The 22,828-nt window shown below is 38.9% G+C and overlaps 1 protein-coding gene across 3 annotated transcripts in view; it reads left to right on the forward strand.

Moving 5' to 3' along the window:
* Nucleotides 1-11,714, forward strand: part of ASB15 (ankyrin repeat and SOCS box containing 15) — a 30,752-nt gene extending 19,038 nt beyond the window's left edge. For 2 of the 3 annotated variants that reach the window (XM_030308347.1, XM_030308348.1), the window contains 5 exons: nt 1,954-2,199; nt 3,141-3,312; nt 4,926-5,496; nt 6,016-6,169; nt 11,420-11,714. In XM_030308347.1, coding sequence (XP_030164207.1) covers nt 1,954-2,199; nt 3,141-3,312; nt 4,926-5,496; nt 6,016-6,169; nt 11,420-11,592 — 1,316 coding nt within the window. In that variant the 3' untranslated portion in view covers nt 11,593-11,714. The remainder of the gene's footprint in view (nt 1-1,953; nt 2,200-3,140; nt 3,313-4,925; nt 5,497-6,015; nt 6,170-11,419) is intronic. The other variant, XM_032592438.1, reaches the window with a different exon arrangement.
* The last annotated feature ends 11,114 nt before the right edge of the window (nt 11,715-22,828 follow it).

Raw genomic sequence — 22,828 nt, forward strand, 5'->3', positions numbered from 1 at the left:
TTTACTTAGTTATGTTAGACAAATACTGTGCCTTATTAGTTTTCATTATTTCAGCCATTTATTGGTTAAGAATGTCTTCATGGGTTAGTTTGGGAGGTGTTCCCATGACTTCCATTATTATTCCTATTCAAAATAAAATAAATTATTAGTTCCAAAACAGTTAAACTGCAAGTAAAGTTTTATTTTTAAAATTATTTTAAGCTGAATATGGCCTGTCTATGATATTTTCATGAAAAAAGACTAATATCTATAATCAACATGTTTTCTGGGTCAGACAAAAGGAAAACAGATCGCAATGGAAGACATTCATTATTTGAATTCATTTTTTTTCTAGAAAAAATGTAATAGGAGCAAGAAGATAAATGAGGACACATACCTCTTAGTTCGTTTAACTTATTGATGTTTTCCCTGCAATGACACCAGCTAGGATGAGGTAATTCACTATAATTAGAGCTGCCAGCAGCAGGTGGGTGATTCAGAGAAAGGCATTTGTCAACAGACTCTAGTGAGCAGGAGAAAAACTGAAATCTCACCACAGTGATGGCTTGCCTGCCTCCAAATTAAGTCTTCATCCTCTTGTCATGCCTTTGAAGGCCCTTTCCCTTGCTTTGGCCTGACATGCTTTCTGTATTCTGCCCCCTTGCTCCCCAAGATGTTCTATGTGCCCCCCCCATCTCGTCCTGTATTTCCCAGCAAAGACCTGGACTTTGAGTCTCTCTTCAAATGGAAGACAATATAGGCTTCTTCCCTAAATTGTCAATTGCATGAGTGAGAACCAAGTCCATCTTTTCCCCGTTGTCCACAGGATCCGGCACAGTGCCTCTCATATAGCCAGAGCATATCAACTGAATGAATGAATGAATGAATGAACAAATGAGTGAGTGAATGTAATTGTATTTACCTCCATTTGCAGGGAGTAGCACTCGTCCTTCTCTGTTTCTTACTAAGATTTGACTTACTGATAAGAGACATTACGTCTTCCAGAATTATTTATACCTAAATTGGGACAATCTCTTAAATAATCCAAAGCCGAGTTGGGGGAAATTTTACCTGTAATTTCATCTATTAGAAACAAGCAGAGGGGGAGAGCGACATACAGTCTAGTGAATCCCCTACACTGCAGTACATTAGCTATCATAGACTTCACCTATTTAGAACATTGGACCTACCTGGATTCTAGACCTTCTCGTTGCTAACCTCCCATTAAGACCACAGGAAAGAGAAGTTCATTTAATACGTGCTGCTATCTTTGGTGGAGGAAAAAAAATGTTTCTGGGGGGTGATGAGGGGACTTGATAAACATTATTCACACATGTGGCTCCAGGATCCTAGAAGTGATGAAATTATATTAATAATAATAGTTATAATTTATTGAGCTCCTAGTATATACTAAGCATTTGCATACATTATTTAATTTATACAACCCAACAGAGGATGTTATTTTCATTTCACTTATTTTCATTTTCTAAAGTTTAGAAAGAGTATACATAACATCCTATTTTAGAGATGTGCATGATTTCCATGAAAGTCTTATCCTCCTCAGACCAGGGTCTTGAAAAGACATCATCTTGGGTGTGAAAAATAGGAGTATGAAAACTACAATATTTTCTTATAGAAGAAGAAGGAATAGGTAATATCTATTTTGGCATTAAATTTAGTAGTTAGGGGCACTTGGGTGGCTCACTCAGTTAAGCATCCGACTTTGGCTCAGGTTATGATCTCATGGTTGGGGAGTTCGAGCCCAGCATCGTGCTGTTTGCTGTCAGCACAGAGCCCTTTTTGGATCGTCTTTCTCCCTCTCTCTCTGCCCCTCCCCTGCTTGTTCTCTCTCTCTCTCAAAAATAAATAAACATTTTTAAAAATTAAAAAATAAATTTAATAACGTTTCATACCATCTAAAGTATCCATGCCAATATGCCTACTGTTGATGTTCTTTTTGAAATCATCCTCCAGCTGTAAAAAAGGGCTCCTACGACATGGTGTTCACTCTGCTTAAACACAATGCCAGCCTTGACCAGCCCTGCATCAAGCGATGGTCAGCAATGCATGAAGCGGCCAAACAAGGCCGCAAAGATATCATAGCGCTGCTACTAAACCACGGAGGCAATGTCCACTTGAGAGACGGATTTGGAGTCACGCCGTTAGGTGTTGCTGCTGAGTATGGTCACTGTGATGTGTTGGAACACCTAATCCACAGAGGTATCTGAAAAGGAATTGCACATTCTTGCTGTTTCTCCTGTCCCTCAATTTCCTTTTCTCCATTCCTCATTGCCTCCCCTTTCTCTCCTGAATGTAACTGGGCCTCAGGCTTTTGTACCCAGCTCCTCAAGAAACCTCTTGAAAGTCCCCTCTTCCACAACTTAATTACACCCTATACATCATGACCTACGAATCCGCCTACCCTTACTAAAACTTCTGGTCCTCAGTTTCCTCCTTTATAAATAAAGGCTAGGGCCATATGCTCCCCCAAGGATCCTCTATGGAGAAAAAACTAACATTTTTGAGCCCCTCTCCCAACAACACAACCTCATTTAATTATCGTATGAACCCTATGAAATAAGTGATATTTTACAGAGGAGGAGACAGATATTCGTAGAAGTAAGTAGCTTGCCCCAGACTCTCTCAGTCTACAGCGGAGCCAGAATTCAAACACTTCTTTCTCCCACATCATGACTCCTAGTCCTAATGTCACTTCGGACTCCTAGTCCGAATGTTATGCGGTTTGTGTTCTTTGATAATATTTTGTCTCATTTCCCTTCTGAGCTCCTTAAGGTATTCTTATTTTTTCATTTTGGATTTTCTGCTGGGTCACACACAGCACATAGAGGGCAGTTGTCGAAATGGAATAGATTGTTAACATTGCCTTTAAATTTGAGAGGCCAACTACTCCTTTTCTTGGGAGCATTTGTCTACCTTGTAAATTGACTTCTTGATTTCTCATGCAAAGATTTTCTAATAAAATGAAACACACATGCATAATTGTTCATTGAAAATACTGAGAACACAGCTGTTCTTAATCTTATACTTTTAATTTTAAGTCCTAGCCAGAAAGGAAAACAGCAGGTTATTATTAAGGCGACTGTCATGACAATTTCAAGATAACTCCAGTTATCATTCTGCCATATGTTTTATATTGCCAGGTGGTGATGTGTTTGCTTTGGCGGATGATGGGGCGTCAGTATTGTTTGAGGCAGCAGGAGGGGGCAATCCTGACTGCATTTCCCTCCTGCTGGAATATGGAGGAAGTGGAAATGTACCCAACAGAGCAGGGCATCTTCCAATACACCGAGCTGCCTACGAGGGACATTATCTGTGAGTAATAAATCATAAGAAGATCATTTTAAGTTGAAATATACAAAATTGTATGTACAGTAGAATCTCAAGTCTTATCTATTTAATACCTCCCAAAATCTGAAAAGAAAAAGACACACTATTCACAAGTTTTGGGTACATAAATATTTGTTTGATTTTTCCCTTTCGTTTTATATTCTGGTACTTTTCTAGAATTTCCACATTCAACTTATACCACTTTTATAATCAAAAATTTTTCTTTTAGAAGGAAGTAAGTTATAACTGAGAATTCTCCACAAACCACTTAAATATGCCTTTCTGTTTTGTTTTGGTTTTCAATGTGTTTAACAAAAAGCTACATGGTTTCTAAAACTTTTGCCTTTGACAAAGGACTTTGTGACAATGCCACCAGTATTACTCTAATTTTTATTAATACCTACAGGTATTATGATATAATGTCAAATTTATCCTTGAATAGAGAAGTTTCACCATAAGTTCAGATTTCTTTATTCTTGGGGTGGGGGGAAGGTCGGATAGATTTTTAAATCACAAAATGTGCCACAATCAACACACCAATAGAAATCTACAATCACTATATTAAACCACCCACCATAAGAGGATGGCTTTAGGAGATTAAATATATTTTATAAGTTCAAAAACTTTGAAATCATTAGGCTTTAGTGCATTCAGTGGCCACATTGGCTAAGTGGCCAATGACACATAATTGACGCTAAGTGACATGTTGTTAAAGTTACCTGGATTTACTCCCAGTGTTCATAAATTCACACATGGTAGCTCTGAATTAGGCACAAGGGATCAAGTTATCCTTGCTGTGGCTCTCATGTGTGTCTAGTTGTTCAGGCAAGTGTGAAATTCACAACCGTTTATCACAGGTTCTTAGAAACCTAAGCTGTGGCGAGTTATCCCCATTGGACTGATAAAGGGTGATGGACTAATAAGGACTCTTTTTTTGTGGCTATTAATTCAATTGCAAGCTATATGGAGGGAGGCAGGATGTGCGTGGCCACTACTGAAGCATAGACTGCTCAGGAAGCAGTGAGAGAAGTAACAAATGAGAATTCAAAAGGCCTGGACTCTAGTCCTTGCTCCACATCCAGCTGTGTGACCTTGGACAAGTCATTTCACCTCTCCAGACTTCCTGTTGCTCTTCCGTTAAATGAGGGGTTGGACTAAGCAATGTTCAAGGTCACGTCCTATGAGTCCATAATTCTCATGGTCAAGATTATGAAGCGTTCTTCTATGGGGTCAGATGAGCTAACCTTTTATATTTTTTTCATTAAATAGCTTTGGTTGTTTATAAATATTATGTTGTTCCAAAGAGAATTGGAAGACGGAGAGGGTTCCTAAGGAACCACAGTTCTAGGACCAAACATAGGACATTGAGCATATTGCCCAGGAATATTTAGAATGGGAAACTAAAAACAAAACTGAATTACACTAAACTAAGCAGTAAGCCAGTGGGCAAAGGTTAAATGTTAAATGTTTTGTATGAGGTTATCTGGAGAAAGTAAAAGAAGTTAAACAGGCTGCATTCACTTGTCTAGTGAGGAATCTGGTTTATTGAAATTCTTCGTTTTCTTCATGCCATGTGGATATTTGACTTTTTTTTTTAGTGCGCTGAAGTATCTTATCCCAATAACATCCAAAAATGCAATCCAGAAAAGTGGGCTAACACCAATTCACTCAGCAGCAGATGGACAAAACGTACAGTGCCTAGAGCTGCTTATTGAAAATGGCTTTGATGTCAATACCCTGCTTGCTGACCACATTTCTGAGAGCTATGATGATGAGCGGAAGACTGCGCTCTATTTTGCCGTTTCTAACAATGATATCCAGTGCACAGAAGTCCTTCTGGCTGCAGGTGCAGACCCAAACCTAGATCCCCTCAACTGTCTACTCGTGGCAGTGAGGGCCAATAACCATGAAATTGTCCGGCTGCTTCTCTCCCACGGAGCTAACGTCAATTGTTATTTTATGCGTGTGAATGACACACGTTTCCCCAGTGCCATTCAATATGCCCTAAATGACGAGGTAATGCTGAGGCTGTTGCTGAATAATGGCTATCAAGTGGAGATGTGCTTTGACTGCATGCATGGGAACATCTTTGGAAATTCATTTGTGTGGTCAGAGATAGAAGAAGAGGTACTACCGGGGTGGACATCTTGTGTAATAAAAGATAACCCGGTGAGTTACATCCTTTTCTTCTTCCTACTGGGTCATCATCCTAACTTTTGCTCACTTAGGGATATCATAAGAAAAGAAAAATCCACTCTTGTATTTTTCTTATTCTTGAATTTTTTTTGGCAATAATATGGGGAGATAAGCATAAAACTAGTCAAAAAAGATTAATTATTTTTCTTGAATTGGAAACTGAATGTAGAAGAAAATGAAAATGTATGCAATTAATAATTTATGTGTATGTGGTGGAATATGGGAGATGGAAACATGGAGAGAAGAATCATGGAAAGCAACCTGATTCTTCCATGCTCTTGACTGCAATCACATCAAAGTCATGCACATAGCTTCAGGGCTCATAGTTTCCTAGGTGCAAGTAAACAATTTCTTTTCCTTTTTTGTTCATTACAAGGAGGGTACTTGTATTTTCCATAAGAAGACAATAGTAATTTTTCATAGCAAAATTGAGTGCTTATGTGTATAGTATATTAAATGTACTACTAAATTAAATTTTATCAATTCTCTCAGTTCTGTGAGTTTATTACAGTTCCTTGGATGAAACACTTGGTAGGCAGCGTTATTCGTGTATTAATTGATTACATGGATTATATCCCTCTGTGTGCTAAACTGAAGTCTGCACTACAAGTACAGAGAGAATGGCCAGAAATCCGTCAAATATTAGGTAAAAAAAAAAAAAAAAAGTTTTGCCTATAATTTTTTTTATGAAGAATGTATACAGGGGAAGTTTCTTAATGTCATATTTGATACTTTTTCTGTGCTACTTTGTTTTCAGAATTATCCAGGTGTTTAAAAATCATCCTTAATACTTCCTCTGATAAGGATGCTAAGTATTGGCTTTTCCTAACAGTTTCCAAATCTTTAATTGTATAATGAGTAATACTATAACTATATTAACATTTGACAAACATATTAAAAAAAAACTTCTATAAGACTATAAGATACATAGACTCATCTCCATGTGAGCAGGCATCTGTTTTGTTTGTTTTTGTATTCTCAAGACTTAGCATGATACCTAGTGAGTAGTAAATAATAAATACCAAGTAAATGGATGAATGGAATGACTTAGAATTAGCCTTTTTGATATGCTCTCTCTCAGGTCTTTATTGACAAATTCCTATCAAAAGTTTGCCTTATAGGCTGGCTATTTTGTATTCTCTAGGTTAAAGTTTAGTTTATAATAAAAGTGAGTCATATTATAAATACGAACTAAGACTAAGGGCAAATACAAAACAGTTTGGACCGTATAAATTCTTTTTTCTTTTTTACATGTTAAGTAATTCTGAAGCTCACTAATGTTTGGAAACCAATATTTTATTTTTATTTTATTTTATTTTATTTTATTTTATTTTATTTTATTTTATTTTATTTTATTTATTTTATAAGGTCTATGGCCCTACATGGGGCTTGAACTCATGATCCCAAGATCAAGAGTTACATGCCCCACCAACTGAACCAGCCAGGCCCCCCTGGACCCTATAAATTCTTGAAACTGACCTGTTAAGTCTCCCTTTCTGAACCACAGCCCACATTGGGAATAAAATCAAAATCAAGCAGGACAGAGCCATGAGAAACTCCAGACAAAAGGAGGGGCAGCAAACAGAACCAAGAAACCTCAGGAGCAAGCCACTATTTTAGATCATTGCAAGAAGACAACAGAACAGGGAGTTCTGTAAAGTCAGAAGAGCTACCTTAGACCAAGCATCCTTCTAAAACTTCAGGAAAACTAATGTCACGTCAAAATGAGCAACAGAAAATTATCACAGTCAAGTTTCATATAAATTTATTATAAGAAAAAATAGGAAGAGGAACAGAATAATATCCTCACAGACAAGAAAGCACACTAGAAAAGCACACCCTCAGGACAGATGAAAACTAAAAACATAATTTCAAAATGGGCTAAACAGTGTAAGGAAAATGATATAAGACACAAAAGAACCACACAAGTTCTGAGTTACAAAACTTCAGAAATGAGATAACAACTAAGGAAGGAACTTGACATAAAAAGAAAAAAATAATTTCTTTTTTTAAAAAATTAATTTCAAATATAAGGCTGAACCAGTATGAAGTCAAGAACTAATAAGGCAATAGATAATACCTTCAGAGAAACAGAAGTTGGAACAGAAGAAAAACTTTTAAATAAAATAGAAATAAAGGAATAAACCAAAGCATTTGAAATGCAGCGACAGATATTAAAGACAGGCAATAAAGAGTAAAGAAAGGAATAATAGGGTTCCTTGAAAAGGAAAACCAACAAATCTCCTGTTTGAGGGAACAGAACAAATACAAAAACCTATATTACAAAAAAAAATCTGTGATGAAAAGACAAAACAACAAATTACTATATTCTTTGGTCATGTAGGCAAAAACAATGGACTTACGGGGGAAAAATCAGATTCTGTCAGGTAATATTGTTCCTCTGATCGCCTTCTGAAGAATCCACTAGGAAACGAGCTTCAGACAAACCAAAATGAGAAGAGGTAATGACATAAGGACTAGTACTGAGCATTAGACAGAATACCAAGACTAACTGCTATTTAAAAGAGAGAAAATACAATATGTAGGGTTGCATGGCCAGATAATGTGGGTATGACACAACTATTTTAAAACAGAGAGAGCAGGGGTGCCTGGATGGCACAGTCAGTTGAGTGTCCGACTTCGGCTCAGGTTATGATTTCATGGTTCATGAGTTCAAGCCTCGCGTTGGGCTCTGTGCTGACATCTCAGAGCCTGGAGCCTGCTTTGGATTCTTTGCCTCCCACTCCCTCTGCCCCTCACCCACTCACACTCTGTCTCTGTCTCTGTCTCTCTCTCAAAAATAAATAAACATTAGAAATAAATAAAATGGAGAGAGCACACACAAAAACATTTTTTTAAGGTTTTATTTTTAAGTAATCTCTACACCCTATGTGAGGCTTGAACTAACCCCGAGACAAGGAGTTACATACTCCACTGACCAGGCCAGCCAGGCGCCCCTACACAAAAACATTCTTTAAAGATATCAAATTATATGATGGTGGCATAATAACAGAACTAATGTTATTTGAGAATGAGAGATGCATTTAGTAAGTGAATGATTGTGGGATATTCTAACTCTATTATTCTTTGTATCATTGAGAACCAGTTTATCTGTGTGGAAGGAAGGAAATACAGATGTAATATGTTAAAAAAAAACAAACATCTTTTAGCTTGACCTTGAATTGGAAGAATCAATATGAACTCAAGCTATTTTACCTGGGGTGTGTGTGTGTGTGTGTGTGTGTGTGTGTGTCTACAAAAAAAGGCTTAGAAATAAAGACAGACTGAGTAGCAATGAACATCCCCAGTACCCAGACTGTGGTCTTGAAATATCATTTCCTAGAAAAAGAAATGGATGATTTCAGGTCTCAGGAAGCAGTGTGCAAGACAAGCCTGGAATATGTGTCATTCCACATTGCAAACAAGCCCACAAAGCCTACAAGAGCATGCCAAAAGAATTCAGGAGCCAACTTGAAGAGGCTCCTACTGGCCAAAGATGGGACAATTAAGCTTCCAAAGGGTAATTATATCAATAAGTTGAAATCAATTAAATATGCTTAAGTATGATATTTTAAAAATTGATCAACTTCAGATGATAAGAAAATCAATTCATTATCTTGAAAGCTTATAAAGGAAAAGATCTAAGCATTTATTCTGTCTTACCTATGTGATTTGTGTCACTGGTAACCAAAAAGTAGAGGAGAAAAAGCATCTCTTTATATAAGTATTCCAAATAATAAATGAAAAAGAAATGATAAAACTAGATGTCACCATTTTGCAACCCCCAGTCAGCTAATGGATGCGGTCACTGAGCATCAGCTGTTCCTATTATCTCATTATGTGGCCCTTGATGAAAGAACACAACACCAGCTATAGTTTTTCCCAAGAGATCAAACCTGAGTCTGCTCAAGTCTCTGCATCCAGCTATCAATTTGCCAGAACCAGAAATGGAGGTGAAGCACGGAGCTGCACCATGAAAATGCAATCAGCAAAATTTAGGCTGTGGGAAACTGCTGCGCTTTTTGGTTCTTAAAAGATTAATTGAAGGGAAGAGAAGGGGATGGAAAGAAGAGGATGGATTAAAAGAGATTTAAAGGTCATATCAAATTTTTAAAAAATATTGCCAATACAATAGCACAGGGATGGCACACTTCGATGATGAAGCTCTAAAGGAAGTGATTACGGGGGCACCTGGCTGGCTCAGTCGGTGGAGTGTGCGACTCTTGATCTCGGGGTTGTAAGTTCGAGCCCCATGTTGGGTGCAGAGGTTACTTTAAAAAATAAATAAAAAATAAAGGAAGTGATTACCACAAAAGTCAGAATAGTGGTAACTTATAGGGGAGGAATGAATGAAGATTGCAATGGGTTATGGAGGAAATTATGGGGCAGCTGGGGAAATTCTATTCACGACCTGGGGGGTGATTAAACATATTCATCTCATAATCACTGATAATGACTCATAAAGCTATACATGTGTGTAGTTACTTATATTTTATTTTTACAATAAAGAGGTTAAAACATGTTGGAGACTGTAAGGAAAAAAAAAACCCCAAAGTCTTAAATACCTTAATTACCCAAGGTTAAAGACCTGGAAAACAAAGCAAAGATTTGAACCCTTGTCTGTCTTCCCTCAAACCAGTCTCTCCAACACTGCTGTGTTTCCTGTCATAGGCAGAACAGAGTTCGCTTCTAACTGCTAATTAATTGTCCATGTGTTTTTATTACAAAAGAATAACAATTCTGCTGACTTTAGAAAGGAAATCTAAGGAGGAAGAAGACCAAGGTGGTGTTTTGTTGTTTCAGTCATATATTAACGTAGCTGGAGTGGAAGTCAGTTGAATGCTGTGAGCGTGGTTAACCACTGGATGTCAGGATTCCTCCAGACATATGTGATGCGGTGTCTTTGTTAAAGAAGAAAATAAAATGCAATTTATTTTTTTTTTAATGGACTTATTTTGCCTATTTGGGTAATAATAATTATGACTTCATAGTTTTTGAAAAACACTGTTTTAATTTTTTGAGAAGGTAATCACAAAGGTAATAGAAATATGATGTCTTTTATTCCTGAACTGAGTGATAGTTCACATTATGAATGGTTACAAAGTACCAAGCAGTTTTCTAATACTCTACATAAATTAATTTGATCTTCGAACAACACTATGAGGTAGGTCCCATTGTTATCCACATTTCACAGGTGAGAATACTGAGATCACAGAGGTCAAGTTCAAAGTCACACAGATACCAAGTGGCAGAGCCAGGATTTAAATCTATGTCAACCGTCCAAAGCCCACAACTAAAACCATGTACTCCACTGCCCTTTCATTAGCTCATACTGCTGGGATAATGTATCAGTGTTGTAATATAGATAAAGAGTTGAAAATAAAGACTAATATCAGATATTTAAGTGATGTTAGATTTAAAAAAAAAAAAAACACAAAGTGTTTAAGTATCAGAAACTGAAACAAACCTGAGATTGAATTATATATACATGGAATCATTTCATCATGAGCTCGATCTCACGACAGTGAGGTCATGACCTGAGCCGAAATCAAGAGTTGTACGCTTACCCGACTGAACCACTCAGGTGCAGCATTTGCTTTCTGAAGCCAATTCCATTCATTCATTTAACATGTCCTGGCTCAACATCCACTATGAGCCAGACTGTCTTCCTGACACTGAAACAAGCTAACTGTCTTCATGGAGACTGTATTCTGGAGCAGTGGTCTGGGATGCTTAATTACACTTTGAATTTCTTTTAAAATCGCCAGCTGCTAAATGTATACATATCTGACTTTTAGAATGACACTATTAATGTTATTCTAAACCAGAATGTAACTTACAAGTCAATCCACGATACTGTTTTTATTTTTTGCTTGTTTTTTCCCCATCATTTTAGAGAATCCTTGCTCGTTAAAGCATTTGTGTCGGTTAAAAATTCGAAGACTTATGGGTCTCCAACGACTCTGCCAGCCAGCCTCAATGGAGAAGCTCCCTCTACCACCAACCATTCGAAGATATATATTATTTAAAGAGTATGATCTCTATGGACAAGAGCTAAAATTGCCATAATTTAAAAAATAATATTTTCAAATGTGATTTTAAAAGTATTTTAAAATGGGAGTCCTTCAGAATTTCTTGGAATCATTTTATATTCTTAAATGTATTTAAATCCATTAAAAATTTTATAATGATCATGTGTTCTTATGGGGACACGGTATTTTACATCTTTAGAAACCTTTACATTGTGATTTTTTTAAGCTGGTCAGTATTTTGTATGTGAATTTCTATTAATTATCTTCACTTCCAACAAGTCTTCAACTTCTCCCTATCAAGTGTCTCCTACCATATACGTCTCTCCTGTGTTTATAAAACAAACAAACAACCACTTTCTCAAACCCACATCTCCAGCCAGTTGCTGGCTCTTTCCTTTCTTTTATACCCATACTGCATAAAAGAGCTCCTTCCTGCCTGCAGATGCACACTCTATAATCTGGCTTGGGCTCCCTCCACTGCCTTTCGCAAGGTCTTTAACAACTGCCTTGTTGCTAATTTCAAAGGGCATTCTTCAGTCCTTTCAACGGATTCCCGCAGCATCTGGCACTGCCGTCTGCTCTCTCCTTAAAATGGTTTTCTCTTAGCTTTCAAGACACCTTGCTCTCTTGGCTCTCCTCCCACCTCCCTGGCCGGCCACTTTGTCTCTGGCTTCTTTCTGTGTTGTTTATCTGCTGACAACCCGTTAGTATGTCCTAAGCCCTGTTTCGGTCTTATGCTGTGTTTTCTGGGAGAAATGTCATCCACATCCAGAGTTTTAATAACTAAGTATATGCTATTAACTTAGAAAATTTATATTTGAAGTTCAACTCTTTCTCTCATGCTCTGTAAACAAGTATTCTAATGGACTTTTAAAGACAGAGGCACCTCAATTCCTCCACAAAAGGGCTCTTTTCCTACATCCTCTAGCTCAGTAAAGCCCAATTATCATCAGCTCAGTTTACTTAGGAAAAACCTGGACATCAGCCTTGACCATCCCATTTTTCTTACCCAATATAACAAATCACCAATTCCTGGTAAGTTTGTCCTTTGAAGACATCTTCTTCTACTCAGTCTTACTGATTTGGCCCTAATTCTAGCTATTCTCTCCTTTTTCGTGGGATACTATAGTGCTATCTAAATGGCCTTGCCTTCCTGCTGTCTTGTTCCGTCCAACATACATTCTACACACAACATCCCAGAACAATCTATTACAAATCTAAATAGAGTTTCACTCTCCTGCTTAAAATCATTCCCATTGCTTTTAGGATAAAGTCTAGAGTTCCAGGACTTCCTGGCCCTTCCTGTTTGAAATCCCTGCCTTCCTCCTCAGTCTTATCTCTTGACTTCTCCCTTACCCCTCTCCTTTAACCATATTAAACACCTTTTAAAAGTTTATTGTTTGAACAGTGATTCCCAGATTTTTAGATTTTACATACCTGCAGTTTTAATTTTGCTAATTAAAAAAATAGGGTCCTCTATTTTTAAAAAATGTATCATCTACTATCACTGTCATTTTATAAAAGAGGAGCCATTTTAACGCCAGGAAATCAGTCGGCCTTAAACACGATTATTAAAATTGAATGATTTTAGCTTTTAAAAGATTTAACACACTGCCTTCATTTCCTTGTTGATGGGTGAAAATTCACTGTGGCCCAACAAATACCTAAGGTCCTTTGTCTGGGAACCACTGTTGTAGAAACGCACTATGCGGGCTCTGGGCTGACGGCTCAGAGCCTGGAGCCTGCTTCCGATTCTGTGTCTCCCTCTCTCTCTGCCCCTCCCCCGTTCATGCTCTGTCTCTCTCTGTCTCGAAAATAAATAAACATTAAAAAAAAAAAAAAAAAAAGAAACGCACTATGCTCTCTTATGCCTTGGTGTCTTTGTTTTTTTCCTTTGTTTGGGAACCACTGTTGTAGAAATAGACAATGCTCTCTTATGCCTTGGCGTCTTTGCTTTTTTTTTTTCTCTCTCTGTGCCTAGAATCTCTTTTCATTTCCTTCTTCCCCTCTCACCCCTTGTCCTAAGGTCTCAGCTTAGACGATCCTTCCTGTAGGATGGAGGGCCACAGCACAGCACTTTTCAGGCTGTATTAGAGGTGCCTCTGTTCACATCTGTCTGCCCCACTAGACTGGAAGCTCTATGAGAGGAGGGTCTATGTTTTGTTTTCCAACGTTTTCTTAGAGCCAAACACATTCCCTACAGCACAGAGAACGTTTGATAATTATTCGTTGAATATATTGAATGAGTAGGTTTTAGTATAAGACCCAGACAAAAATAATCTGTGACCTCATCACTATCATGGTAAAATGATAGTTTTGAGTCTCTGAATTGGTTAGGTAACCTTAATCATGTAATTATCGAGATTTGTTTTTCTTAGATTTTAATAATATGTTTTTCTTATATTTATGTTTGTCTTTGGAGTTACTGTATTCTTTCAATAGTAATACCTGATTGGTTTGTGAATTTTTCAAGTTGTATTTAGCTTTAGTTATCTTTCAAAGAGAAATAAGCCTGAAAAAAAACCCTGTGCGACTAGAGCTATAGTTTTAACCTCCTGTATTCCCCAGGGGATATATTTTATATAAATTAAAATGTAATTTATTTATTTATTTATTTAATTCAAACTATAATCTTTTGTGTATAGTATTGCATGATTCCCTCTATTTTTCTCCCAGTTGTGGCTAAATGCATTGTTACTTGCAAGCATTGCTCTTAATCAATAAAAACTAATACTGGGGATGTAAGTCTGCTTTATATTTCAGATATTCAGTAAACTAAAGCACTGACATTTCTTTAATGTATTCTTGTGTAAATACATTCAAAATACTTCGGATACTAAATAAACTCTAGTACAAGAAAGCCGTGACATTTTCTTTAGTGTATTTTATGTAACATATTCACAAAATATTTGAATGTAAAGATGGCATATGTTACAGGTTTTGCAAGTGGTTCTTTTGGTACTTGTACAGCAGGAGAAAGATGTATTCTATGAAACTGACACAATTGCTGTATCCAATTTTTTTTTTTTCTTACGTTTTGAAGTTGCCTAGCTGTGCTTTTGTTTACCACCTGGGTGGTAAGGGGAACTAATTTCTATCTAATTAGGACTCTGTTTCTCCTAGGATATGTCACTTTATCTGGAAGAGGGCAACAGCTGCTTCTCCCTGCTGAGGCTTAAGAGAAGCCAAACATTCTACAGTGGTGCCTGTTGAACCACTGTGGAATTGACATGATAGAGTTTTGATGACATCGCCCCATGCTGCCAAGATGTACATGGTTGTTTTGGTCACTGTGGATTTTGTTTTGTATTCTACAGGGAGCCCGGAGGGAAAGGAGCAGCTCTGATCTCTCATTTGAGTGTGTTTTCTTTAGTTTCTCAGTAGGCAATCCTTAAAGAGTATTTCCATTTCTGACTTAAAATAATTGTATGAGCACATGGAAACCAAGTGCTTGCTGAAGAATGTGGTTCAGTCATTTTCGCTGGTCACAGGACATGTTTCTAGGCAATAGGATGACCGCGTAAAAGACGTGAGAAGGATTGCATTCATGTTGTACAGCAGATATTCATAGGTAACCCTCCCTTTGGTGCAGGCTTTCAAAAAATCCGTATCTGTAGGTCAGACAGCATGGAGACTACAAAACAAAAAAAACGGGGTCTTTTATGACACAGAGAACACGCTTTAGCCTCGTCATTGACCTCTTGCCCCACATTCCGATCCACATTTTGGTTTCAAGTCACATTACTCTCATGCATATAGTCACCTTCCAAATCAGAAATTACTAAGGACATGTAAAAACTCTAAGCTGCTTCAAGTTTTTTGTGGGTCAAAATGAAACACTGCATGCATATATCTATACTTACATACAAACAGTACATATACATGACATATACACATACGATATACACACATAGACACATACATACATATGTCGTAGTGTGGGATTTTAACAGTGCCATATGTGCAGGAGTTAAGAATATATACTTTGTAATCCCACAAACCTCATTTTGAACCAGGCTCCACCAATTATTAGCTGCTTGATTTTGAACAAGCCATGAGATAAGTATATAAACACTACACCTAACCTAGAGTAAGAGCATGTGCAACTCGAGCTGTCAGCATTATCACTACATAGTGGGAGAGCCAGAGCCAATGCTGCAAAAGCCAGGAACCTTGGTCTCATGATATGACTGCAGTTCGTCATGCTTACGCGTGAAAATATGAAAAATAAGGTTAGAGATGTGTATGGCATCTCACCACCATCTATAAATACTTTGAGAAAATTCACAGAATGAAAACAACAGAGGAGTGGCCCAAGCACACAGAACCCCTCCTCCGCTTTTTACTCGTAAATCCCTGATCATCAATTGTTGGGAAAGAAAGACTCCTCGGGGGAGAAGATGTGTAGAAAGAGTACTTATTTGACCTCAGTGGCCTGTGTTTTGCAACCTCAGGGAGTGCTAGAGATGTCTGGGGATTTGCTGTTTTTGGAAGGGGACAGTCTAGTAATTTGAATCTGGATACTGGGAGCGCCTGAGTTCTAATATCAGATTGGCCAGTGATTCCACCAGAGGCACTTGACGGGTACTCACATTCTGTGCTTGAGATTCCAGTAAACTGGGAACAGCCGTTTCTCCGGCCTTGGAGGTCTTCCATCCCAGATCTCCCAAAGGATTGGAGACAAAACTTCTTGGAAGCAGCCCATAGTGTTGAATAAGGTAGAAGGTGTGGAGGGTGCTAAATGTGGTACTTACCTTGGGATTGAGTGGGTGTGAGACACCAGTATCTGGTTCTTTCTGTTTGAGGCCCAGTCCATACTGCCTTCTCAAGGAAAGTAATTTTTTTTTATGCCTTATAGAAGTCAAATACCTAGACATGACATTCAGCGGTCAACATTCCATATATTCCTGAATGTCTGAATTCCCCTGATGGTCTAGTTACCCCAATTGGTTTAGTGTTGTTTCAATGAAGCGACAAGTTTAATCACCTTTGACTGGAGGATGGTAACATTTTCTTAGGTTTGGCTCATTGGAAGCCCCTCAACCTGGCTCAGCTCTGCACCCAGACCCTCCGTCAGGGTTCTGCCCCTCACAGTCACCCGAGGTGCCCAAGCGGCTAAATTGAATTTGTGCATTGGAGGATTCCCTGATTAAATCTGAACTTCAACTTTACTGAGTCTTACTTCCTACAGTGATTCTAGGATACCTGAAGACCCTCTCTTCAACAGGAAACAAAATCTTTTACTTGACAATCAAAAGTAAGGTTTAGAGTGCAAGTAAATTTAAAAGAAGTGGAATGACACTAAAACCTTACTAAATAACAGTCTTCAATAAGGAAACGGTGGTGAGAACCCCAAGTCTGTAGAAGGAAACCGGTAAATATTTCCTATTGATCGAAAGTTTAATCATTTGTTGTATGAAGGTAGAAAGAATCTTGAGAAACACCTAATTTATTTTAATACATTCTAGAAAGGCAACATCAATAACAATGCCTTTTATTTGCCCCATGTTTTAGAGTTCACAAAGCATTCCACGTACATCATCTTACTTGATTCTTACAACTATTTTGAGGAGCAGGTCAGGGAATGTGTTAATTATCGGCACTCTATAGATAGGGAAAGCAATCTTACAGTTAACTGAGGTAGTCAATACCAGAGCTAGGACTCAACGGGAAACTCCCGACTCCAAATCCCAAACTCTCACCACCCCATCATTTTTAGTTCAGATTAGGAGGGCATTGTTCATAATAGCCAAAAAGCGGAAACAATCTGAATGTCCATAAACTGGTGGACGAATAAACACAACATGGTTTACTATTTAGCAACACGCTACAACATGGATGAACCTGAAAAGCATCACATTAGGTGAAAGAAATCAGACACAAAAGAATACTATTGTATGAGTTCATGTATATAAAATGTCAAGCATACAAAACAAATATATTGAGACAGAAAACAGATCAGTGGTTGCCTGGGGTTGGGTGTGGGAACAAAAGTTGACTGAGTGGGATCTCTGTGGGGCACCGGAAATGTTCTAACTTTACAATTTGGTGAATGTACTGAAAATAATCACTGAGTTTCACATTGACAGTGAGTGAATTTTATGGTATATAAATTAATCTGAATAAATTGCTTTAAAAAAACAGGAGGTGCCTGCCTCTCACTGACAGGTGATGCCATGTTTACAGCTTCACTGAGGTAGCTCAGCTAAACAATGGAATCATCTGGCTCCGAGAAAAGCACTTGGTTCTTGTGCTCGGGGCACATGATTTATTAGTTTTGCTCTGCTGATAAGACCATTAGAAGCAGATGACACAGCATTCAAGGGCAGCGCCATGTTCACTGCCTTCACCAGTCTTACTGGCTCTCAACCCAGGCAAACGTAGCCTTTCTGCCAACATCTGACACTTTCATGCTGGTTGTAATATAGCTTTCCCACTTCTTCTTCTTATTGTTGTTGTTGTTGTTATTGCTATTTATAAAACATACAGAAACGTACAGATTGGAGAGCTCAAAGAATGAAGATTTCCTGTGCTATTAAGGGCATGAATTGGCAAAGAATCAGGTTACCAGTGGGTTGGGGCTTTTGTAACATCCTTGAAAACTAGCTCCGATTCTCTGGGGATGGGGGTGGGGGTGCAGTGAAAAGGAAAACAAGGAGGGGGGGTGGCATTTGGAAATGAGTGCCTGGGGAAAATGAGAGAAGGCAAACATTCAAAAGGCTATGAATCTCACGAACACAGACTAATCATGGAAGTAAAAGTCAGTGAGGAACTGCGGGTCTGTGTGAAAAGACAGTGCCTTTGATTTTCATGAGAAAATTGCAAAAAAAAAAAAAGCTCAGTAACCAGATTATTGGGTACCATTATTGGGTACACAGAGTTTCTATATTCCTCTACTTTCACACTGAATTTACCTTTCTAGCCCCTTTTCATAGCAGGGGGTCAATTTTTTTCTGCCACTTCCCTGCAGGACTTGGAGTTTTCTAAAGTGACATCTGTCATGCACCTGAGTGGAGAGCCATCCCAAGGAAAAGATCCACATATTGGGAGCTGACCTTTCACATTATTCTTCCCGATACCACAGTGAGCAAATCTGTCCAAAACGGTAATATCAACCCTCGAGGTTACAAATATCTAGCTGCTGAAATGAATGGAAGAGTCAGACCTTCCAGATACCCCAAGCAAATTCCCTTTATTAGAACTTCATACAATACACATCAACTCTGTTCTTGTTGCCCAAGTAGAATTCCATACTCACGATCTGCCGTATAAAACGAAAGACCTGACTGATGAAGTTCAGCTATTCATTCCTCACTTGGGAGTTTTTTTTCTGGAAATCTTTTTTTTTTTTTTTTTGTCTTTATCATTTTAACATTATCAGTGTGTCTTTCTATTTGCTTGCATAGAACTCATTTTTCCATCTTTGAATTAGTTCAACAAATGAAAATCGAACCTACTCTACATAAGGCGAAGCATCAGATGCTCTATTAAAAATTTCTTTCATCCATCTGTCTTTTGTTTCAGTACATTTTGAAATGACAAACGAGTAAATCTCAAAATGAGAAGCAGCTTGGACTTCTGATACACAACTACAATTATCACTTACTAACTGGGTATACTTGAGGAGATTTTTTTAAATCTCTCAGAACCTCAGAACCCATCATCCTTTGTAAAATGAAAGTAATAGTATCTATTTCACCAAGTGTTGCCTTCCACGCAGTAAATGGTAGCTGCTCACAATTAAACGGAGATCGTATTCGTACGCAGGACTGGCACATAGTATGCAAAAGCAGTTTGTAAACTACGAATGTTATACGATTACAAGATATTATTTTTATAAATAGCTCTAATAATTTTAAATTTGACTCATGCTCACTACCGTAAGCTGGCATAGCTTGGAGATTTGTTTGGCCACCGGGCTTCAGAGCGAAGACTTGATAAGGGTATTGCCAGCTCTCATCTGGACCCTGGGGCCTGTTTGGTTGTTGTCTGTGCAGAGCCTGACCTTTGCCTGACATTCCCCCCGGGAGCCATCTGAGACGCTCCCAGCAGACACACAGAGAAGTCGGAAGCTTAACTTCCTAAGGGGTCATTACATTTGTTCTGCAGCCTGATGACAAGCCATCCGTAGGAAATGTTGAAAATCCAAATCCTTCTGTGTAAGTGGGAAATATGTTAGACTTAGCTCAGGAAGCAATCTTGCACCTGTACATTGAAAGAGATTAGATAAGCCTTCAAAAAAAAAAAAAAAAAAGAGGCAAGGATAGAGGGAGAGTAAAAGTGAGGAACAACTTGTTAACAATTGAAAGACGATTGACATTTGTGAGAATAAGAGAATTTCCAGTTTCCCAGTTCTGCAAATCACGTTATCGCATATGATTTCTGTTTCCTCATCAGCCAACTGAAGACACTTTCAATAAGCAAGGTCTCCACGAAATGAACAAGAATGCCATCATGAGACAGGAACACTTCAGTGGGCAGTTGGGCTTGTTCATTAGTTGGAGGCCACGCTCAGAAGCTTCTGGGCCCCTGTGAGTATTGGGGTTCACTAGAGTAGTGGGGTGTCGATGGTGTGGGGGGTGGGTAGAGAAGCTGGGTTACAAATACACAGCTCTTCTCTGTAAGCAGTTTCGGTAACCCGCTTAAGGCTAGCTCAGAAAAAAGAAGCTCAAATCACCTAACACCTCGTAGTTTGTCATGATTCTATTATTGCTTTGAATGCAGTCTCACCTTCATAACTAATTGTGTGTTTATAATGTCATATTGTTATTCTTAAAGAGGGCCTCAGCACTGTATAATCTTCAGGCTCTATAAAACTTGGATCCACTCCTGCCTACAATGCAATGTATCTGGTTTGGTTTTGTTTTTAGCCATACTTCTTGAACACCTAATAACTATGCTAAGCCTTGGTGACAGTCAGTGGGGCAGGCATGGCCCCTGCCCTTGGAGAAAACGCCTGTATGGCAAAGATGTCTTGAAACAAGACATCCCGGGTGGGATGCTGCATGGAATGCAGTTTGTGGGAGCTGGGAGAACTAAGCTGGCCTCGGGCATCGGGAGAAGCCCCTCCCTAAGTGTTACTTAAGATCTGAGCCTGTAGAAGAGAAAAAGGCATTCCAGCCAGGCACAGGGAGGAGGGAGGACAACGGCTTGATAATGACGGAGCAAGGGTGGTGAGTTCAGGAGCCCAGTGTGGCTTGGGTGTGAGAGTGGCAGGGAGTGACCCCAGTTGAAAGAGGGAGGGGTCAACAAGGCGTGATCCTGGCGGGGGGGCTAGAAGGCATGTCAAAGATTCTGTCTCAAAGATAATGAGAGACATTCAAGGATTTTAAGCAGAGAATTACCCAATGAGATTTGTGTTTTTAAACAGTTACTCTGTTAGGGCGCCTGGCTGGCTCAGTCGGTTGGGCTTGGGCATCTGACTTCAGCTCAGGTCATGATCTCACCGTTCATGAGTTAGAGCCCCGCACTGGGCTCTCCACTCTCAGTGAGGAGCCCGCTTCAGATCCTCTGTCTCCCTCTCCCTCTGCTCCCTTCCCCTGCTCGCTCTTTCTCTCAAAAATAAATAAACTTTAAAAAAAATTTCTTGAAGTTACTCTGTGAAGAGTACACTTATCTTGATGAGCACTGAGTAACATATAGAAGTGTTGAATCACTACTGCACACCTGAAACTAATATCACACTCATGTTAAATATACAGGATTTGAAAAAAACAAAAAAAAGTTACTCTGGCTATATTGTGAAAAGGGGGAAAATGTCAGTCTTCCAAGAAAACGAGGACAGCAGCTTAGATTCAAATGGAGATAAGGGGGAATAGCCAAAAATGAAGCAGGAATTCAAGAGCTGTTTGAAATCCAGGAGTCCGGGCCTTGTGATGGAACATGACTGTGTTGGTGAGAGGGAGCCAAAGGTAACACTCAGGCTCCAGCAACAGGATGGACGAGGAAGCCACTTTCGGAAATGTGGAAGGCTGGGTGTGGGGGAGGAGAGGCAGGAAAAGGGAAATCAGGATACTGGTTTGGGGCAGGTTGTGTTTTAGGTGCCAGTGAGACACCTGGATTCAGATTTTCTAGGAAGTTTCATGAAACATTCTTGACCTTGAAGTTACAAATTTTAGCTCAGTAAAATAACATGTCATTGGGGTCCTTTCACAGCACTGAAACTACTCATATTAAACCTGTGGCTGACAAAGGCCTATTGTAGAATGAAGCAGAGGACTAGGGGAATCTATTTTATTAAATAGATTCATACAGGGGCTCCTGGATGGCTCAGTAGGTTAAGCGTTTGACTTCGGATCAGGTCATGATCTCACGGTTTCTGAGTTCGAGCCCCTCTTCAGGCTCTGTGCTAACAGCTCAGAGCCGAGAACCTGCTTCAGATTCAGTGTCTTCCCCCTCTCTCTGCCCCTCCCCTCTTGGGCTCTGTCTGTCTGTCTGTCTCTCTCAAAAATAAATAAACATTAAAGAAAATAATAAAAGGGCAAACTATAGCTATGGGATACTGTTGAAGACTTCCATTTAACAGTAGACGATAATAAAGTCCAAATTCCTTGACACGGCCTTTCAAATAGAAAGTATTCAACATCTATATGCGTCTACCATGATGGTGATGGCTGCTGAAAAAAAAAAAAAAGAATTGAGGCTGGGCGGCAAGGCATTGTATTGGAAATAGTAGATGAGCCAGGGTCTGTTTCTACCCATCTCTACCTCCTCTCCATCCCTTTATGGAATAACGCATGAGTTTTTGTTTTTATTTTTGCTTTCATACTCCCATGTATTTACTCAGAGGCCGCTATCTCTGCCTGGAAAGCTCTTTATCAGCCTCTGTGCCTTCTCCAACTCCACCCACGTGGCTGCACTGCTTCTTCATCTGTACCCCACTTCTGTCCTTTTGCTGGCACCATGGATGAGCTGTCCCTGTGCTGTGTTACTGTCAGCTGTCTGCCTCTCTCCCAGGAGTGTGAGCTCCTGAGGGCAGGGACTAGCTCAATTTCTATTTTTCTCTTGGTAACCCTAGCTTCCAACACAGTACCTGTCCACCCAGCAGGCACTTGGGTAAATGTGTGTTGAATAAACAAACAAATGATAGTATTTTCAGGGGGAAACCAAAAGAGAAAAAAGAATGAAAAAGGAAACTCTGTTTTCACTAAAAAGGAAATTGCCAATATAATGCAAAATCGTGTGTATGCAATTATGAATTGAGAACCATGGAAATAATTCTCCCCATGATAGATATTTTTTTAACAAAAGATGCTAATTGTCAAAAGGCTTGT

This window comes from Lynx canadensis, chromosome A2 (genome assembly GCF_007474595.2).
Source record: "Lynx canadensis isolate LIC74 chromosome A2, mLynCan4.pri.v2, whole genome shotgun sequence".
NCBI lineage: Eukaryota > Metazoa > Chordata > Mammalia > Carnivora > Felidae > Lynx > Lynx canadensis.